The sequence below is a fragment of the Stegodyphus dumicola genome, chromosome 8, assembly GCF_044657685.1.
Source record: "Stegodyphus dumicola isolate Sdum_Otavi_A_Nest chromosome 8, ASM4465768v1".
NCBI classification, from domain to species: Eukaryota; Metazoa; Arthropoda; class Arachnida; order Araneae; family Eresidae; genus Stegodyphus; species Stegodyphus dumicola.
This window is the reverse complement of record NC_140775.1, coordinates 57,150,244-57,172,606: the sequence shown is the minus strand read 5'-3', so window position 1 is coordinate 57,172,606 and position 22,363 is coordinate 57,150,244. Positions and strand designations below refer to the sequence as shown.

At 31.1% G+C, this 22,363-nt stretch overlaps 1 protein-coding gene across 4 annotated transcripts in view; it reads right to left on the bottom strand.

Annotated features, from left to right (window-relative positions):
- Positions 1-22,363, bottom strand: part of LOC118197057 (target of Myb1 membrane trafficking protein-like) — a 91,236-nt gene that overhangs the window by 13,656 nt on the left and 55,217 nt on the right. For all 4 annotated transcript variants that reach the window (XM_085821877.1, XM_085821878.1, XM_085821879.1 and 1 more), the window contains 3 exons: positions 18,838-18,916; positions 18,230-18,341; positions 8,734-8,821 (listed from right to left, as the gene is read on the bottom strand). In XM_085821877.1, coding sequence (XP_085678003.1) covers positions 8,734-8,821; positions 18,230-18,341; positions 18,838-18,916 — 279 coding nt within the window. The remainder of the gene's footprint in view (positions 1-8,733; positions 8,822-18,229; positions 18,342-18,837; positions 18,917-22,363) is intronic.

Sequence of the window (22,363 nt, the reverse complement as noted above, 5' to 3'; positions counted from 1 at the left end):
TCAGAAAAGATATATATAAATAAGAGAGATGTATAACCGACATTTTAACTTAGGATGACTTGCATACACTGCCTTAAACAGTTTTATCATTGTGTCCATTGCTTTACACAATTTTATCCTACATTTGGTTTCTTAAATGTTATTCATATTTTAGTCAAATATTTTATTTTTGAAATCGCAAGAATCAAATATAATAACATTGAAAAGTTTTAAATTAAAAAAAATACAAATACTAAATTTTATGAAAAAATTTATTTTTCTTCTCTTTTCCTTTAAGCATTCTGAAAGTATATTAAAAAGTATCCAACTTTTCGAAACATTTTGGTATTTCTGACAATCATTTTAAATAAAGTTATCGCCTTCCATTTCATAAAGGCCCACAAACGGCCGAGCGGTAAAGACGCTGATCACTGGTAGTTCGTTCCGAGGTTCAAATCCCGCGAACGGGCTGGTTGCATGGGTGTTTTCGTGGTTTTCCGATGTGTAACGTGTATACGAGCCAGTTTCCCTTAGAAAGTACTCCACGAAGGCATCCCTCCCTTTAGGCAGATAGCCCTCGTGTGCTTTGCCATAATTAAATAATCCAATCCAATCCAATCCAATCTAATCCTTAATTAAATATAATTGATTTGTAACTTCTACTAGAACTGACGTTAAGAAATGAGGTGCAAATAAACAATATCATGTGCAATCTTGATTAATATAAAATTTAAAGTATTTGCACAGAAAAATATTTGCATTCAGACAGAATGTTTTTTGAAATATTTGCAATTACTTTATAAGAAGGATTTATTAATAATCGTAATAATTACTTATTATATTACTGATGATTAGGAATCAGTTCTTGACAATTACATTCTAAATTAGAATTTTAAGAAATATTAGAATTTTAAATTAGAATAATGAAAATACGGTACGCACAAAAATACATTTTAAGATAAAAAATGAGTTGATTTTTTATGTTTTAAAACTTCTTGAATTCATTTAATAAACATCGTATCCTCGTTGTTAATTGAATTCAGAATGTTGGGTGTCATTTATATAATTATTCTTACTTGTCCATGGAATCTGCTGACTTATCCAGCGATTAAGTAGCTGTAGATCATTTCTACATAACCATTGAACTTCCATTAATTAAGTCTCTAGAGGGTTGTATATTTATATCATAATTTGACTTTTATAAAAATGATTATTCTAAATCTTATGTTTCTATAAAAATATACTGTGCTTTAAAAATATGGATGATAGTACCAGCCGCTCTTTCAGCCACTTCAAAAGCATCAGTTTGTTTAGAAATAAATGGTGCAGTTAATGTCATAAAATTCAAATAAACATCAAACGAAAATTCTCAGCTTTAGACAATTCGATTTAAACGAAGTAAAGTAGCAGACGATAAAACGCCGAAGGTAAAAATTTACTCTTATTTAAAAAAAAAAAAAAAAAGAAAAGAAAGAAAGATAGAGAGAAATTAAAAAAAAATATTAAAAAAATAGCTTTTCATATAGTTTTAATAAATATTTATTACGCATCATTGAGGGCAAAAATATCATATAATTAATTCTCCGTAAAATTTTACTTGAAATTTAAGGTTAAAAATAGCTGTGGCAATATAGTGTAACAAAAATCCATAGACCACATTTGGCGTTATTATCGCTCAAAAAAAAGATGCCAAATTTCAAAACGCGAAAATATGTAAATTTGTGTATATCTTAGAAAATTTTGAATAAAAAAGTCTAATTTTTTGCAGATATGCTTAAAAATATACCTACTTTAAGATGATGGTAAAAATTTTATAGGTTATAATACAAAATTTTTTTCGAAAAATTTATAAAAATTATTTAAAAATAGAAATTTAAAAAATAAAACACAAAAAATGGGTAAATTTTATTTGGAATGAACCTAAATTTTGAAATGTGAGAGAAAAAATCAAAAAAATTTAATAAAAAAAGATATATAAATAAATATTTGCCAAATTCAATTAACATTGAGGAGCTAAAATTTTGAGAGCTAATATTTCAAAAACTACTCATACGATTTTTACAAAACTTGGTATTCTGGCATAATTTGAGTCGTAGAATCGAAATATGTAAAAAAATTGGTATGTTATTTCAGAAAAAGTCAGATTTTTTGTCAAAATACCTATGTTAGAATAGTGCTATATATAAATCTAATATATATCCTAAGTCGCGCTTTTGAGACATGAAGAACGCAATTTGAATTTCGTGAATCGCCCCAGTAGAACGGGAGATATAGCACTGTCCCATTTTTTTTTTTTTTTTTTGAGCAGTGTACATAAGCTTAGTCCATATCTTTGTCTTTAAAGCTGTAAGTACTGTATTTTTAACAAATACATAATTAAAATATATTTGCTGGCTGTGAGTTTGAGACCACTGCCTTTAGGCTCTTTTTAGAACATCTTCACTGCTGTATGCTTGCACACCAGGCCATGCGAATAAGGTTAACATGGAAGAATTTACATTGGTACAGTCAGTTTAGTTTACCAGTCAACAGCTGGTAGCACTTCAGTATTCTGAAATTTCCAGTTAAAGTTAGCTAATTTAACCTATTGGAATTATTTAAAATAAATGCCAGTCTAAAATTTAATTTTTTTAGCTATCAATGCAATTGAATTACAGAGTACAACCAACAAAAATTTCTTGCAGATACTATTCTTTAGACTACAGACAGAAAATGCCTATGAAGTTAAACTATCTTTTGTGTTAATATAATTATTTTTTACGTATGTTTTGATAAATATCCACTGAGTGAAATTTAAAATTTTTTATTAATTTATTTATCTTTATTTTGTTAAAAATACTTTTAAATTTTGTTTAAAAAAGGCTCCAGCTTATCAGCAGCTTTCATACCGAACATTTAGCCCATAAGCAATTTGAGTTTGAAACCACACATAGAAGGCACAAATAGCGTTAAATATGTAATTAAGTTCTCGAATATGCTCACAAGCTACTGTGAACAAGCTTTCTGAGTATTTATTATTGCCCATGAAATAGAAGAATTTAAAATAATAATAATAATAATAATAATAATACTGATGATGATGAAACAAATTTAGAAAAAGACACATAACTATATCTTTCAATAATCAAACTTAACCTGTACATCATTCTAATGTTTAAAAACTACAACTATCTTTTCGAATGCCTAGAATTATGTATTCTCAAACCAACAACATTTTCATGAAATAAAAGCTAATAGACAGAAGTCACAGTTAAGTTTTAAAGCATGAGAATTAAATTTATATGCTTAACACATATGAGGGTGGAGGCAGTAAAGATTATTGCAAAATCCCTGATATTAATCTAGTACCAGACAAGAGTGCTTTTCTGTATATGAAACAATTTTGCTTTTCTGCTGATGGGACAAAGTAAAATAAATTACCTGTGGACCATCCTAATGCAATCCGTTAATTCTTGTTTATTTGTTAAATAATGTTATTAATTATTATTTATTGATGCCAATAATTTAACTCACAACCAATAGAGTTTCATTTATTAGAATAGACGAGTTTCTGATCTCACACTTAACTGAATGTTTTATTCTCCTTTAAAATTATCATTAGGCCTTCATGTTGTTTTATTTAGGTTTTAAGGGATAAACAAATTTTGTTTTGCTTATTAACTAACTTGTACATAGTTTTACACTTAAATTCAATAAAAATTATCATGTTTCCATTCTTTGATTTCCAGTATTCACTCTGCAATAAAATACATTTTAAATTACATAAAAATGTGTTGCGTAGAGGCGAGCGAATGTTTTTTTTCTTATTTGCATGCGTATTAATTATGATGGCGCAGCTGTCTCTTCTCCCGACACATCCGTCATTTGAGCGTGTGGAGATGGTGATATGTAACTTGCTGTGTGATGGTCAATATGATTTCTTGTGTGATCTTTTTATTCATTATTCGTGTAAATAAATGTGTTGTTCTACGATGGCTTCTTTACTCTAAATATTGGCCTCTGAACAACAAATGGTAGCAGCTCCGTGGTTTTGTCAAGAAGAATTGGATATAACATACCAAGTCGAAACCGAAACTGTCTTAGTGGAAGCCAAAAATGGAGAAGTGGAACATTCCCAAATTAACTGGAGAGAACTATTTTATTTGGGCATTGAAAATTAAAACTGCCTTATCATTGAAAAGACTTGACTTGGTAATTTCGACAGTAAAACCAGAAAACTTAGACGAGAAAGATGAAAGATTGTGGAATGAGAAAAACGCTGACACCGTAGCATATATAAAACTTTCACTATCGGATCAACAGGCGCTTCAGTTCTCCACAGAAGAGAATGCAAAAATTCTTTGGGAAAAAATAAAGTCAACATTTATGGGACAAGCCAAAGATCGAAAAATAGATGCTGGTAATGAGTTAAAAAATTTAGAAATGAAGTTGCATGAGTCGGCTAATGATTATATCGCAAGAGCGAGAGGAATAGCAACTAAGTGCCAATCGCTAGGACTAGATGTATCTCCTCAGGAACTGGTGTTTTACACAGTCCATGGACTTCGTGGAAAATTCTCTCGAGTTAGGGAAATTGTAAAAACTCAGCATGAAAAAACAATTGATGAAGTACTCGAAATACTCCGTGAGGAAGAGGCCGTTCAGAATTCAACAAACGGGAAACGACCTGATGGAACCAAAGCAGAGGTGTTCATATCAAGAAGGAATAAAAACTATAAGCAAAGAATTTGTTACATTTGCCGACGGCCTGATCACATCGCGAAGGACTGCTATTACAGAAACAAGAATCCAAAAAGTGACTTATACAAAGGTAACAAGGAAAGAAAGAAGTCACAAGCTACAAGTGTGAACGTTTCATCTCGTTCTGATGCAAGAGAAAGTGATTTTGTTCTTCAACTTACGCATGGAAAAAAATGATGAATGTGATAAAATTTGGTTGCTGGATAGTGGTGCTACTGGACACATGGCAAAAGACTTCTTTTGGTTTCAGAATATTACACCAGAGGTGAGGGAGATTTACCAGGCAGGTAAACATTCAAAGAAAAAATTTGCGAAAATATCAAGGAAGGAAGCATCATTTATTCGGATTGCTGGAAAGGATACAATACAAGTGAGTTCAAAAATGCTACAGAAAGAAAAGGATATCGTATTTATGATATAGCAAGTAATAAAATAATTGAACAACGATCAGTTAAATTTAATGAATCTTTAAAAGATAGTAATTATATGGGGAAAAATAAAACCTTACTAATAAACTTGGGATGGGGAAAAATAAATAAATGGATATATGGGGAAAAATAAAACCTTACTAATAAACCTTAAAATAAACTTGGGATATTGAAGAATTAAAAGAAAGAGGAAACGAAGTAGATCAACAACCACACCTCGAAATGGTTGTTACGGAAAACACTCAAGCAAGCGAATATGATGACTCATCGAATTTCGAAATCGACGACATGAGCCATTGTAGCGGGATTGATGACAGGGGAATAAAGTCCAAACATCTGATAGCAATGAAAAAAGTAATAAATATGGAAATGAAATACCATTAAGACGATCCGAGAGGCTCAAGTCTAAAAAAACTAGCATCAAGTATAATCAGTAATGTTCTGAATGATTTTTCAGAAGCAAAACAAAGTGCTAATTGGTACGACTGGAAATCCACAATGGAAAATGAATTAGATTCATTACATAAACACAAAGTGTGGGAAATAGTAGAGAGGCCTGAAAAAACAAAATTAGTAAAAAGTAAGTGGGTGTATACTTTTAAGGAAGGAGACTCTGGGATGTAAAATACAGTCAAAAGTCGTTAATCCGGACTCGTCGAGACTTCGGCGATTCCGGATTAACAATTATGATCTAAAAAAGGGTATCAAATTTTACAAAAAAAAAGATTAATATTTATTTGTTTATTAAACATTTCTTTCAACGTAAAATGTTTAAGTTGCTTCGTTTTACGTGATAATACTTTCTCTTTAATTCTATAAACAGACATAATTTCTTGTTCAGTTACAAAGTTCCGCTGTTCAAGTCCCGTAATTGCTGTGCCGAGAATACCGACTAACTTGTCAATCGAAATTTTTTCGTTTTCACTAACCTCTCTGTCACCTTCTTCATGTCTTTATCCATTTTTTGCAGCAGTTCCACTTTTTGTTTGATGGACATCGAAACCTACTTTCGTTTTGTAGATCCTTTGGGAGCTCCAGCATCGGAAATTCTATTTGACATAATCGAAAGTTCAAGTTTACTTTTATAAAATTGCTCTTACAGTCTGCAAAAAATAATAAGCCGGATCCAACTCGAAGATTAAGGAACAACGCAATCATTAATATTAACTGAAATAGATAATTAGATAATTTTAGCTTATACCATCCGTTATACATAAAACGCGCACACAAAAACGTATTCTGCGCTTGCGCACACGCATATGCGCAGTCGTAAAGATCTTACGCGCACGCGTAAACGCCTATGCGCATGTGTCAACGAGGCACATGTGCAGAAAGTTTTTAGCTTTGAGGTCCGGATTATAGATCATTCCGGATTATGGGTGTCCGAATTAACGACTTTTGACTGTATAAAGCGCGATTAGTAGCGGCTGGGTTTAATCAAATAAAAAATAAGGATTATACCGAATCATATTTAAACATTGAATGTTTTAGATTATTGCTTGCACTTTCAGCTAAATTAAACTTGACTGTTAAATTTTATGATGTAAAAACAGCATACTTGTACAGGGACTTAAAAGAGGATGTGTATATGACTCCTCCACCTGGTTATGAAAAACTGATTGGAGAAGGAAAAGTATGTAAATTGAAGAAAAGTATTTATGGGTTGCCTCAATCGGGTAGAAATTGGTATATGAAAATAAAAACTAAATTAGAAAAACTTGGACTGGTACAGTTAGCATCTGATAATTGAATATTTATTTTATAATAATATCAAAAACATTTTTATATTGTGTTTGTATGTTGATGATTTAGCTGTATTCTGTAATAATAAAGAAATACTTGAAAATATTGTTTCTAAAATTAAAAATGTATTTGAGTTACATGAAAATACTAAGTCAAAATTTTTGGGAATGCAAATAGAAAAACTTGAAAATGGTATATGTTAGAATATATTGAATCTTTATTGACTAAACACAATCTGGAAAATTGTAAAGCAGTAAAAACACCAATCGTTAAAGGGGAAGATAAAGGTTTCTCATATACGAATGAAAAAATTGATGCAATTTTGTATCAGGAATTAATTGGGAAACTTTTATATTTAGCAAATAGAACGTGTCCTGATATATCATTTGTAACAACTTATTTGTTACAATTTAATCATGTACCAGAAAAAAGGCATTATCTTTTGGCTAAAAGGATATTAAGGTATTTAAAAGGTACAAAAAATTAAAAAAAACTTTTCTATAGCAATGATTTGGGAGTTTTAAATGCATATGCTGATGCTAGCTGGGGAAATGCAGAAAATGGTAAGTCATTTTCTGGTGGTACTATTTTACTAGGTCATTCATTGATTTCTTGGAAATGTCGTAAGCAGAGAAGTGTTAGTCTGTCTACTTGTGAAGCAGAATTATTTTCTATTTCTGAAATTTGTAAGGATATTATTTGGATTGTAAATTTATTATCAGAATTAAAATGTAAACAATTTTTGAATGGTGCAGTGGTTTTGAATACAGACAGTCAAGCTGCCATCCAGTGGATCAACTGTGCCAGATCTTCTACGAAATCCAGACACATGAACTTACGTTTCCATTTTATGAAGGACTTAACAAAGGACAATGTTATTAAGTTGGAATATTCACAAACTGATAATATGATTGCAGATTTTCTTACTAAGAGTGGCAGTGAAGAAAAATTAATGTATACATTGAAAATAATTTCCTTAATTTCTTAATGTAATGTGTTATATATTGTTTGTATTTCATTTTTGTATTGAAAAAATGTTGCTCGCAGGAGGGGTGTGTTGGGAAGAAGCGAGCGAACATTTTTTTTCTTATGCGCATGCGTATTAATTATGATGACGCAGCTGTCTCTTCTCCCGACGCATCCGTCATTCGAGCGTATGGAGATGGTGATATGTAACTTGCTGCGTGATGGTCAGTATGATTTCCTGTGTGATCTTTTTATTCATTATTTGTGTAAATAAAGTGTGTTGTCCTACGATGGCTTCTTTACTCTAAATATTGGCCTCTGAACAACAAAATGCATAATAATGTCATCTGGAAACCTCCTTTTATGTACAGGAATTCAGTTAATCATTCTGCTACCTCTTCCTGCATGTGAAAGTCAAATTAGAGTTGGATCTCTAATAAGGTTTTACATGCAAGACTTCTGTGTGGTGGGGATTTTTGCATACAAAAAACTTTAGTGTTTTTTTTGGGGGGGGGTCTTCTTATTTTGAACATTTATGAACATTCCTCTTATTTTAAACATTTTTTGTTTTTGCCATTTTATGCTAACACAATAAAAAGACTTAAAATAGGAGGAAAAAGTAATTTAATATGTAACTAATCTGCTTTCACAACACTAATTTTAAAATTGTATAATTTTTTTACACTATACATGAAACTAATCTTAATATTAAATTAATCTTAATATAAACTCATATAATTTCTTATCACTGGATGAGAAATTAAGCACATAAAAAATTATTTTTAATTATAAGATGAAATTATCTTTATTAACCTTGAATCTAAACATTATGCTTCTAACATTTATTTAATGGTTGAATAATTAAAATTTATATTACCGTAGGCGGCTTTCCTTTATTTACAGCAAAAGCAGCAAGACCTCCATCTATCTGATCTAAATTTGTATTATCGGCATAACTGCTACCTCTGGAATTAAGAAACAAACTTTTAAAATTACTAACTAAATAAAATTCCTTAAAATTTAATATAACGGTAGGAATGAATAAATAAATATTTAAAAGAATGTTAAAAACAATAAAAGAATGTTATTACAATCACTTAAATTTAATAATATCTGAAACAAATAAATACTGAAATAAAATACACCAAGTATGATTTTTTTCTTTTAAAGATCATTTCTTGCACTGCTTTTTACTTCCTTGTATGAAGTAAAAAGGAAGTACTGCAATCGCGAAAAGTTTCAGGCATCATATTTCAACACAAATATCCATTTTTACCGCTCTTGAATGCAATTTAGCAATGTTTTTGCATGATATCCATACAAATTTTAAATGAATTCTGAAAAGAATTTTTCGTGGCATCTGTGCATACGTACGTATCTCACACAAATCAAAAACAAGTAGGCTCAGAATGTTGAAATTTTGTATATAGGACTGCTATAACATGTAGATGTGCACCACATATTTTGGTTGCAACTGGATGCACCAAAAGTATATAAATATATGTATATATATATCCACTCTGTTACTCGGCTCAGTGATCTCCGTTTCTTTACTCTTATATGTTTGTATATTGTGCATTTTTTGCTTTAAAATGATTGAATTATGTTGTTCTTATCTTCCGGTTAAGGTTTTTATGCTTTTAGTAAATCTGTATGCAATATTCGTAGAATTATCAACAATTTAAAAGTTGTTTAAGTCCGGCTAAGCCTAATTATTTTTGTCATGGTGACCATGCTTGTTTACATTTAAAACTTGGCAGAATAGTGGATTTATTCTCAATCTAGAGAAACTAAGCTTTGCTACAACAAACATTATGCATTCTTTTCTTTATTAATTAAATTATGCTTAATCCATTCTGGAAATTATTCGAAGAAATAAGCGTTAAGATTTAAATTGTAATTTTTAATATATATATTTTGAGTTTTTATGTATTTTAGCCCTATAGAGAAGTGAGGACTGAATTAATTGAATGAGAAATACTGAATCGTCTGTGAAAAACTGTTTCTTTCTTTCTTTTTTTTCCTTTTTCTTTTTGGAGGGTGTTTAATTTCTATTATACATCATTTTAGATTTATTATGATATTTGAATAGAACATGTGGCAACGATTAAATAATTCTTTAGATGATATAAATTTTGTGCATTCTGAGTTATAAAAAGAATGAAAGGTAATGCTGTTAAGGGAACTTACCGTAGCGCCAGAGTGTTACTATGGTAAACAAACATAGTAAATTTTAGTGCATTTATTCTATTGTGGTTTATGCGTTATCGACGAAGTAGATTTAATTCAATCCAATGAGGTTTAATGAAATGCAAGAAAAAATGCATATAATTTTATATTCTGTACAAGGAAGTCATGTAATGTACACATCATATTTTTTAATTAACAATACAATCATTTATTATATATAACTGAAAAACGAAACAGAAGCAGGCAAACTTGAATTTTAAAATTAGATAATGAAATGTGGTATAAGCCTTTCTTTCTCAAAGAAAAATATTCTTGCATTTGCTTTTGGAAGGTAAATGATATAAATCATTACTGGATTAATTCAGCAAGATTTTTGTATTCCTATGATTTGTCATTTGACAAACTATGAAATTTACACTCTTAGACACATACACAAAAAAAAAAAAAAAAAAAGATGTACCAAGAAGGATATATCCGAATGGGACGAAAATCGGTAGAAGTGATGTAGATGTAGAGAAAAACAAATGATTACAGTTTGAGAAAAATTGGATGATTTATTGAAGTGATAGAGCTTCACGGAGTGAAAAAGTCAGTAACGCATTTGTTAACCTCTGGACCTTATGCTAGCAGTTATTCAGCTTGGCATCGATTGATAGAGGTTGCGAATGTTCTCCTGAAAGATATCATGCCAAATTCTGTCAAACTGATGCGTTAGATCATCAACATCCCGAGCTGGTTGGAGGGCTCTGCCCATAATGCTCCAAACGTGCTCAATAGGAGAGAGATCGGGTTACCTTACTGGCCAAGGTAGTGTTCAGCAAGCACTAAGGCAAGCAATAGAAACATGTGCAGTGTGGAGACGGGCATTATCTTACTGAAATGTAAGCCCCAGATGGCGCGACATGAAGGGCAACACAATGCGCCTTAAAACTTCGTCGACGAACCGCTGTGCTGTAAGGTTGCGATGAATGACAACCAAAGGGGTCCTACTATGAAATGAAAAGGCACCCCAGACCATCACTCCTGTTGTCAGCCTGTCTGCCGGAAGACAGACAGGTTGGTATTACACCACTGTCCGGGGCGTCTCCAGACTCGCCTTCGCTGGTCATCGGGGCTCAGTTCAAAGCGAGACTCATCACTGAAGACTATTCTACTCTAGTCACTGACATTCCAGTGCGAATGAGCCCGCCACCACTGCAAATGGGCTTAACGTTGTACAGAGGTCAATGGTATTAGGCGCAAGGGGTGCCATGACATCAGCCCCCTTTCTCAGAGCCGTCTATGAATGGTCCTTGCAGTCACTGAAGCGCAAGTTACATGTACTCAAAAAAAAAGGGGGGACAGTGCTATATCTCCCGTTCTACTGGGGCGATTCACGAAATTCAAATTGCGTTCTTCATGTCTCGAAAGCACGACTTAGGATATATTTTAGATTTATATATAGCACTATTCTAACATAGGTATTTTGACACAAAATCGGACTGTTTCTGAAATAACATACCAATTTTTTTACATATTTCGATTCTACGACTCAAATTATGCCAGAATACCAAGTTTTGTAAAAATCGTACGAGTAGTTTTTGAAATATTAGCTCCTCAATGTTAATTGAATTTGGCAAATATTTATTTATATCTCTTTTTTTATTAAATTTTTTTGATTTTTTCTCTCACATTTCGAAATTTAGGTTCATTCCAAATAAAATTTACCCATTTTTTGTGTTTTATTTTTTAAATTTCTATTTTTAAATAATTTTTATAAATTTTTCGAAAAAAATTTTGTATTATAACCTATAAAATTTTTACCATCATCTTAAAGTAGGTACATTTTTAAGCATATCTGCAAAAAATTAGACTTTTTTATTCAAAATTTTCTAAGATATACACAAATTTACATATTTTTGCGTTTTGAAATTTGGCATCTTTTTTTTGAGCGATAATAACGCCAAATGTGGTCTATGGATTTTTGTTACACTGTATTGCCACAGCTATTTTTAACCTTAAATTTCAAGTAAAATTTTACGGAGAATTAATTATATGACATTTATTCCCTCAATGATGCGTAATAAATATTTATTAATACTATATGAAAAGCTATTTTTTTAATATTTTTTTTTAATTTCTCTCTATCTTTCTTTCTTTTTTTTTTTTTTTTTTTTTTTTTTTTTTTAAATAAGAGTAAATTTTTCTAAGAGTAAATTTTTACCTTCGGCGTTTTATCGTCTGCTACTTTACTTCGTTTAAATCGAATTGTCCAGTGATCAGCGTCTTTACCGCTCGGCCGTTTGTGGGCCTTAATGAAATGGAAGGCGATAACTTTATTTAAAATGATTGTCAGAAATACCAAAATGTTTCGAAAAGTTGGATACTTTTTAATATACTTTCAGAATGCTTAAAGAAAAAGAGAAGAAAAATAAATTTTTTCGTAAAATTTAGTATTTGTATTTTTTTTAATTTAAAACTTTTCAATGTTATGATATTTGATTCTTGCGATTTCAAAAATAAAATATTTGACTAAAATATGAATAACATTTAAGAAACCAAATGTAGGATAAAATTGTGTAAAGCAATGGGCACAATGATAAAACTGTTTAAAGCAGTGTATGCAAGTCATCCTAAGTTAAAATGTCGGTTATACATCTCTCTTATTTATACATATCTTTTCGGAACGGAACATTGAAAGGCGTGTAAAACTGTGCTTTACTGTATTTAAATGAAATTTTTTAATATAGTATGCAGTTTTCAAACTCATCATAGTCTGGGTTACAAAGTATTCTTCCGAAAGAAACGCAGTTCAAATAAATAAAATAAAATTCTGGAAAATTGACATTAATAAATATATTTAAAATGCTCAGTTTGAAGGAATAAATAGAAAATTTTAAAACAATTATCCGAAGAGACAATGCAACACGAACAATTAAAATAAAAGTATAAAAATTTAAAAATTACCTAAAATAATAACTATAATGAAAAATATATATAAAGAAAACTATTTGAAAAAAAATAAACGATGCAACTTTATTTATGCAGTTCGAGTAGGTAAATAGAATGTTTTAAAACAGTTATTCGAAAAAAAAAAAAAAAAAACATGCAACTTAAGCAATTAAAATGATATTTGAAAAAGAAAAAATTACTTAAAATAATAAGTTATAATTAAAAATATAATATAAAGAATATTATTTGAAAAAAAGGAATGATGGTGACTTTTTTTCCTCTCACGGGAAAGGAAACTAGGTTGCCATATATTAAGAAGTTCGCCAAGTGAAGTATTCTTGGCGCAAACTGACAAAAAAGTGCCAACATAAATTTGTGAATTTCTCCGTAAATTTCGCTCCAAATTTTACAAAATTTCATATTTAGGCGTAATTTGAGTCGTAGAATCGAAATATGTAAAAACATTGGTATGTTATTTTAGAAAAAGTCCGATTTTTTGTCAAAATACCTATGTTAGAATAGTGCTATATATAAATCTAATATATATCCTAAGTCGTGCTTTCGAGACATGAAGAACGCAATTTGAATTTTGTCAATCGGCCCAGTAGATCGGGTGATATAGCATAGCACTGTCCCCCCCTTTTTTTTTTGGAGCAGTGTTTAATCGTGTTGGAAAATATGACTTATTGTAACCCTTTTCTTGCATCATCTCTCCTCCTTGAAATATTTATCTAGTTTAGTTCTTATTTTAAAGGGATATAGCTTAGTTGAGCATACTTCGTTTTTCACTGCCACTGTTTTTATTAAGCACAGACTGTTTCAGCCTAATTAAGATGCAAAAATGAAACTTGATGTTACGTCACCTGGAAAGCCGAGTCGGGCCGATAGCTGATTGGTTGCCGTGAGATGACGTCATGCCTACTTCTGGTATAAGTATCTCACGTCGCTCTGGCTCATCCCTTCTAGTTCCTGTTTTCTTGGCTCCTGGGTGTGCAGTTTCCAGGCCCTATTGGAAGACATCTTGTGATGCGTGCAATCCAGTGATAAGTTCCGTGGTTCCAGTCTACAAGATGACTTTTCCTGGATTCTCAAAAGAAGCTACAATGGGAGTGACTGCCGTGGGCGGCATCCATGTTCTTCATGAAGGCGGCATTTAACATAAGTTAGCGGCGATGTTTTTCTAAGCTGTGATTCCTCATGTTTAACTACAGTGAGCAGAGTTAGGCCGGTTTTAAGTGCTCTCAAGGATTTAATTTAATTTTCAGGTGCCTTCTTGACCATTAAGCATGGACTTATTGACAGTGTAGCTAATTTCATTTAAAATCGCATAATTTCTGTTTAGGATACGTTTTTCACGCATTGAATGCCAGTATTTTGGAGACCAGGTAAAATATTATTTAATATATGAAATTTTTGATAATGATTGTTATATATATATTTTTTTTTTTAAGTTTCTGATATTGTTTAAATTTATTCATTATGTTTTTATTTATATACATTAATAATAAATTGGTTAAGTTTAAAAACCTTTTATTGTCTTCAATATCTGCACAGCACATAACCTAATCAAAGACTACGATCATCAAATGACGTAGAAAGGTATTGCACTTAGCATAATATTCAGTATGATCCTACCTTGTTTGATTTCAAGGGAAGCAATACTTATAGTGGTGAAATCGACCAAACTGGCACTCCTTCAATGGGAGCTTCTATTGCTACTCTTGTTAAAAGTTTATTTTTACAACTTTAAACTTTGCTTTTGCATCAAATCGTCGATAATGATGCATTTGGGGATGTGTGTGTCGCTCTGACAATTGCTCGGTCTTCACGTTCTGTTGTTTCTCTATGCCTACCGTTTCCTTCTTGGCGCTGTGTGCGGCCATGGTTCACCCATTCCTGCCAACATTGTCTAACAATGGCATCGCTCCTGCTCAAATGTTAAGCTATTCGCCGATAAGACCAACCGGCTTCTTTGAGCCCAACTACACGACCTCTTTCAAATTCTGACATCTGCGCATATCATTTGCGCACCTGTATGCGAGGCATAATTACTGTCTGCCAGAGTACACGGAATGAAATTCGTGAAGAATTTATGACCTGGAATTGTAATTTCTCCTCTTAAATATCCTGTCAGTTACAGATGCACAGTAGCGACAATTGTTCATTCAGGTGGCAGCCAAAATGCAAAATTTTGCATTTTCTGTCGAAACCTGTATGCATACCAATTTGTGTCCAATTTGCTTTATATCTTCTCGGTGCGCAGTGGTGCATGTTTTTTTTTTTTGTTTGTTTGTTTGTTTTGTTTTCTGCTTTGTTTGTTTGTGTCTATGAGTGTATATATACACGTATATAAATGTAATATTGTAATTTTGTTGGGAAAAAACGATTCACATTTCAGTCATGGCCGGAAAAACTGCGGTATAGATGAATGGAATTTGCGGCATAGTGAAATAACAGGCTGGAATTTTGGAAGAAGCACAACCCAGCTTGATAGTCAAACATCATTTATTTTGGCATGACGAATTTCTTAGTGCAGTACAAAGTCCGTAATCCGGACTTCTGGTAAGATGGCATGAAGAAATTATACAATTAAAAGTATGAAATCGTAATTTATGAAATAAAGAACAATTATGATCTAAAGAGTATCAAAATTTACAAAAAAAAAAAAAAAAAAAAAAAAAAAAAAAAAAAAAAAGCTTAATATTTATTTGTTTACTTTATTAAAGGTTTCTTTCGATGTAAGTTGTTTAAGATGCTTCCACAAAAAATTCAAAAAGTTCCTTTTTTCTTGTATCATATATAGTGGACTTTTCAATGCCATACTTCTTGCACAATTTTGAGACGGATAGGCCTTTATCCATTTTTTGCAGCAATTCCACTTTTTGTTTAATGGACATCGAAACATGCTTTCGCTTTGTAGATCCTTTGGCAGCTCCAGAATTGGAAACTCTTTTTGATATAATCGAAAGTTCAAGCTTAATTTTTATAAAATTGTTCTAACAGTCTGCAAAAAATAATTAGCCGGATCCAACTAGAACATTAAGGAACAGCACAATCTGCAACATTAACTGAAATGTCTTAGATAATTTTAGCCTAGCTTATACCGTCCGTTATACATTAAACGTGCATGCATAAACGCATTATGCATTTACGCATGCACATAAAGTTTGTAGCTTTGGGGTCCGGATTATAGATCATTCTGGATTACGGATGTCTGGATTCCAGACTTTGTACTGTATACATCTTCATAACTAATAGAACACTAGAGGTGCTAAATGCACCCCATAATTCTGATGATGATGCATTACATTTTTAACAGAAGAAGCCAATTAAGAGATGTCCTTTAGCTAGCAAATACTGGCAGAGAAAGAGAGAAAGTAGTTGGATTGCAATGGCATTTATATTAAAATTTTTCATTTCATCTGATTGACAAAAACTTATAGGCAATGCAGAAGTTTAAGATGACATAATGTGGAATTAGTTTGCAGATATGATGCAGTTTTGAGAAAGTTACTACTAGAGAGGAAGTACCCAAATTAAAAATGAGCAATTAAGAGGTTTTTTTAAATATAATTTTCATTTACATATTTTTTATCTTACATATCCCCCCTTCAAAGAGGAAAAGGCTTAGCAAGAAAAAGAAGAAAGCATTAGTGTGTTAGCAAAGCAAGAGAAAGTTTTCATAATATTTACAATGTATAGGTCATGAGTAGGCATCAAGAACAGAGCCTATACCCCAATTCTGGAAAATGAAACCTTTCTAATGTAAGCCACACCCTTCCTCTTTGGTGAGCTGCTATATTGGATAAATGCACACTTTGCTTGTATCCAGTTCAGTTATCCTTTCCAGTTCAATTATATGCTTTCCATCCTAAAAATACTAGCTGCTTTTAATAAATCTCTCTATATTGTATCATTTCAGAATTAATCCTTCTCACATGGTTCTTACATAATGCTACTGAAGCAGATACTTACATCATACTTCAGTCAATAATTTTAAATTTTGGTACTGTAACTTTTAGAAACCTATAGGAATAAAACTCAACTAAAACTAATTCATTCTGAACCAAGTTTTCATCTTAGATATACTGTATTCCTTCTCCTGCTTCTCTGCCATATCAGCTTATTGTCCTCAACTGCACCATTTTTCTTTAGATATTAACAATGTAAAAGACACCAATGGTAACTACTCAAATAAAGGTGCATTTTTTGCACCAATTCAGCTGTCTCTCTATCAAAAATGTTCTGTTACAATAAAAAGTAATGCATCTACATGACTACATCTAGATATGCATGAATCAACTGTTATTATATATTATATTTAACATTGTTTAACCCCTTAACTGCCGCGGGCATATATATATGCCTTGCTCAGCCGATGCGTTAACTGCCCCAGGCGTATATATACGTCCTTCCAAACTGCTATCATTTGCTTTGCGCTGCTACACCTAAAATTATTCGCAAAGTTAACGCATCGGCTGCGCATCTGGGTGACAGTTAACGCATCGGCTGAGCAAGGCGTACGCCCGCGGCAGTTAAGGGGTTAAGTTAGTTATAATTCCCTTTTTACTGATAATCAGATTACTTCTGAAACCAGATCACACATTCAGTTTAGAAATGTCTGCCTAACATTTGTTTTTGTAAGTAAAAAGATTAAACAATATCCCAAAATTTTTAATTCGAATTTATATCTCTTTAAATAATTATAAAATTCGTTCTTTTTACCTTTATCTTAAGGGAGATTTCCTAGTTTATTACTTCTATTTCCTATCTACAGAAAAACAATTTGACTGGTTAGTTAGTTTAGATATTTTAACTTTCATTTTAAAATTTAGCAGGTTTTTAAAATAAAAAGAAAAATATTTTTTAATCTGTAACAATATCATGCCCTACAGGAGAAAAAACAGAGGAGGGGGGAAGAAGAAGAAGAAAAGGTGGAAAATTTTTCTTTCCACTCTACCAACATGTATCATCAATTAATAAACATGTTCCATATTGTAATAACAATCTGCGGTCATAATTACTATTCTACTGCCATATCTCAATATACTTTTAAAAGGAAGCAACATCCAAATGCATGAATTACACAAATGTTAAGAAACACAAATTTTATAGGAAGTATTCATAAACAATATAAATAGAGTTATTATAGCAAATACACATGACTTCATGGAATATATATATTTATACTTATTTGTAATTGCAGATTATCTGTTAATTTTAATATTTTAGTAACAAGACTAAAAAATTACTTTGTTTTGCTAGATTCAAAAGACGTATTCCTAGACTGAGCAAACATGTCAAATTCATCTGTTACAGAACTATTTTTTGGAACTTGCTCTGCAACTGCTCCTTCTTGCAAATCTATTTAATAATAATAAATATATTTATATATAGTGATCAAAATAAATATATATAAATATAGTGATCAAATATTTAACATTTTATTTATGATGAATTTTTTAAATAATTAAACATTATTCATCATGTTAAAAAATGAAAGCACAATTCTTTAGATATTCTTACAATTTCCTACAAAAAATATTAACAATTTACAGTCAGGGGACAAATAACACAGAATTAAATCTTTCCATCGTGGTAAACTTAATAACAGAAGGGAATAATTGTATGTTATTCATCTCTTGATTATTTAATCAATTTCACAGCATTTTACATAATAATAATTTTCAAATTTCTAATTTTTAATATATAATGTTCATTCAAAATTCAATAAAATATAGCACTACTTTTAAAGTTGACTCTAATTCAAGTCTATCCAACAAAAAATAATCAATGCAAAAGCATGAGACAAAAACACAATGGATAATGGACACATAAACAAATACAGTTTAAAACTTACTCAGATTAGCTAGTGCTCCTACTTGAGCCTCCTCTTCAGTATTTTCACCAAAATCTATTAATGGCTTATCTAAAGGATTCTTAAATAAATAAATAAAATTTATAAATACTCAAATCAAGAAAACATAATGATCAATGTTAAAATCCAATTACAGCATATGATGAACTTCAAGAATTAGCAATTTGACTAACCCAATCCAAAAATAAAAATTATGAATCATTTAAATAAAGTAGCCTGTGGCTTAGAATACTGCATGGGTACTATTCAATACCCCACACAAATAATGAAACATCAAAAACTATGTGCTTAAGATAAAAAACAATCATCAAAGAATGATGACGAAGAGAATGAACATGATTAGGCACAAAAAATAGCAGCACTTTCAAATAAGCAAGAACTGGAAATTAATATATCAATTTGCCCCCTCAACACTTCATGTTCTTAAATACTTTATGCTCTGGCTTTTTTTACAAATGTGTAGTAAAAAGTGCAAACTTCACTTTGATACATGAACTAATTAAAATTTAATAAAGAATTACTTTGTTCAGTACAGTTAGTGATATTGAGCAATATATTTTTTTGAAGTTTGTGCTGGTGTTAGACTGAAATACAAGTACAGATAACAACCAATTGAAAAAAGCATAGCTACCTTTTAGGAGGAATTAAGAGATGATGATGTTTCAGATCATGATTGAATATTGGATTATACTGACATTGGTTTAAGTTGCAATGAATGAGTCAAAATGTTAGAGTCTAATGCCTTAGAGTCATTGGATATTCTACCTTAGTCCTAATTCCTAATCATTCAATTCATTTTAACACCCAAATTAAAGATCAGTCAAGTTCTTGAGAAGTTCAGATGCAATAAAAATTATTTAAGTGCATGCAAAATCAATTTTATTAAGTAATCTAAATAACCACATTCACATGAGATGTTTTCAGTAGCTGACATTTGGGTTCACTGCACATACAGCCTAAAGGTAATAACAGATTCTACTGAAAAGAGAGATCATCAAACATTGTAGCTCATAGAATTCATGTACCTAAAATAAATGCTAATTATGGGCACTGATTATGATGGCAGTGCTTTCTTTAAGTTATGACCTTAAGAACCATCATAAATAATTCACTGTAATGTTAAGTGGAAGATAAATAGTTAAATTAGATAGTTGGTAAACATTTCAAACAAATTACATTATTACAGCCTCTGATATATCAAAAAAAAGTATTTGGCAAAATAAGAGATTCCATTATATCGGGTTGGAGGGAAAGTTCTGTGGTATTTTAAATAGGCAGGTGATTTTTCTTGTAAATAAAAAAAACATCTGGCTAGTGAGTCAATCGGATGTTTTTTTTTGTTTTTTTAGCTGCTGTATAATATAAAAGGTGCCCTTTTTTACTGTTCATCATTTACTTGTAATATTTAAAGAAAAAAACATGTCGGTAGATAAAGTGCATTTACGACACTGCATTTTATATGAATTCCAAAAAGGAAGCAATGCATCTGTTGCATGAAAAAATTTATGTGCGGTATTTGGAAAAGATATTGTAAATGTTCGTACTTGTCAAAGATGGTTTAGCAAATTTCGTTCCGGGGACCTAAGCCTCAAAGGAAGTGTTCGATCTGGACGACCATCCAAGATCGATAATGATGTTTTGCGATCCATGTTGGAAAATAATCCACATTTAACAAGTCGAGAAATTGCAGAAGAGTTTGGCATTCATCATACAACTGTTGGAGATCACATTAAATCTCTTGGGTTTGTGTTAAAGCAAAGTGTTTCAGGGGTTCCACATGAATTAACGGAAAAGAATTTGTCTGATCGTGTAAGAATATGTTCATCACATCTGATTAGACACAATGTGGAGCCGTTTTTGGACAGGCTGGTTACTGGAGATGAAAAGTGGATTCTTTACGAGAATATTAAAAGAAAAAAATCTTACTGCAAACCAGGAACATCATCAGCAACAGTTCCAAAACCAAGTATCCATCAACGAAAAGTACTGCTTTGTTTGTGGTGGGACAGGAAAGGTCCAGTGTATTACGAGTTGCTGAAACAGGGAAAAAACATCAACGCGGATATGTACTGCAATCAGCTGGATAAATTGAATGCAGCTATCAAAGAAAAAAGGCCAGCATTAGCGTCCAGAAAAGGAATATTGTTCCATCACAATAATGCTCGCCCGCATACTGCAGTGGTGACACTACAAAAACTGAATGCGTTAGGATGGGAAATCCTTAGTCACCCCCCGTATTCACCTGACATTGCACCCTCTGATTATTACCTGTTCAGATCTCTGCAAAATTATCTAACGGGAAAAAAATTCAAGTCTTTTGAAAGTGTTTCTAAGGCAGTTGCTGACTATTTTAACTCCATGGATGAGAACTTCTACAAAACAGGAATTTACAGGTTACCTGGAAGATGGCAACAGGTTGTAACAAATAACGGAGCATATATAATTGATTAATATTAAACACATATTTTATAAATGAATTCAAATATTTTCTTTAAAATACGACAGAACTTTCCCTCCAACCCAATAGTTTCCACTCCAGATTTCTTTACAAATATCAAACATTCTGCTAAACTGAAAACTTAACTTCTTGGTGTACATTACAACAAATGGGTTTAATATGAAGTTCACATAATAGAAGTTGTAAGCAAATTAAATTGATTAGATGCAAATCTTCGTGTGCACCAAAAATAGGGCAATAAGTTACTGATTATCTAATCACAGCGTGTTAACAACTAGTTGTATACTTTTAATATACCATCAAGTTTCAAATCAATATCTTTAAAAGTTTAAAAATAAAATCAATACCATCAACTTTAAAACAGAAACCTTTACATTAATTATCATGTTATTATGGTAGTAGGACAATAAAATGTAGATCGAAATGAAAATTAATGTAACGACTTGCAAACAAAAGTTTAAATTTTACAGAAAAAAATACAAGTTAAATTTTCATTATGATACATATAATGAGATTTATATTTATATCCATCCATCCATACAAAGATATAATCATACTTGTTTACTTTTTATATTTTATTTACTGTATTTCGCTCTCTTCCATTTCCTTGTTGCATTTATTTGTGTAGTTTCTTGACTACAATGCATAAAAATGGTTTTTGAAGTTTAATATTAAATCTATGTGTATTTTTACCTTCATTAATTTTATTATTATATTTTATTACTATTTTTAGGGAGAAAATTTCATTTTAATGTAGATCTGATTCTTTCAGGTCTTTGTGAAAGCGGCTATAATATGTAGCAATATATGTAGCTATATAATATGTTGCAATTACATGCTACTGTTGGACAGGACAGGAAACCAGAAAATAAGCAGTTGCATCGTCATAAAGACTTATCAGCTTAGTTACTTAATACATGGGGCCATCCACTATATGATCTATAACTATCCACTATAAATTTTTCAATATTTACATAAACAAGGATAATATTGCATAATTTAGTTACATAATATCAATAACATAACAATAATATCAGTAATATATCAATA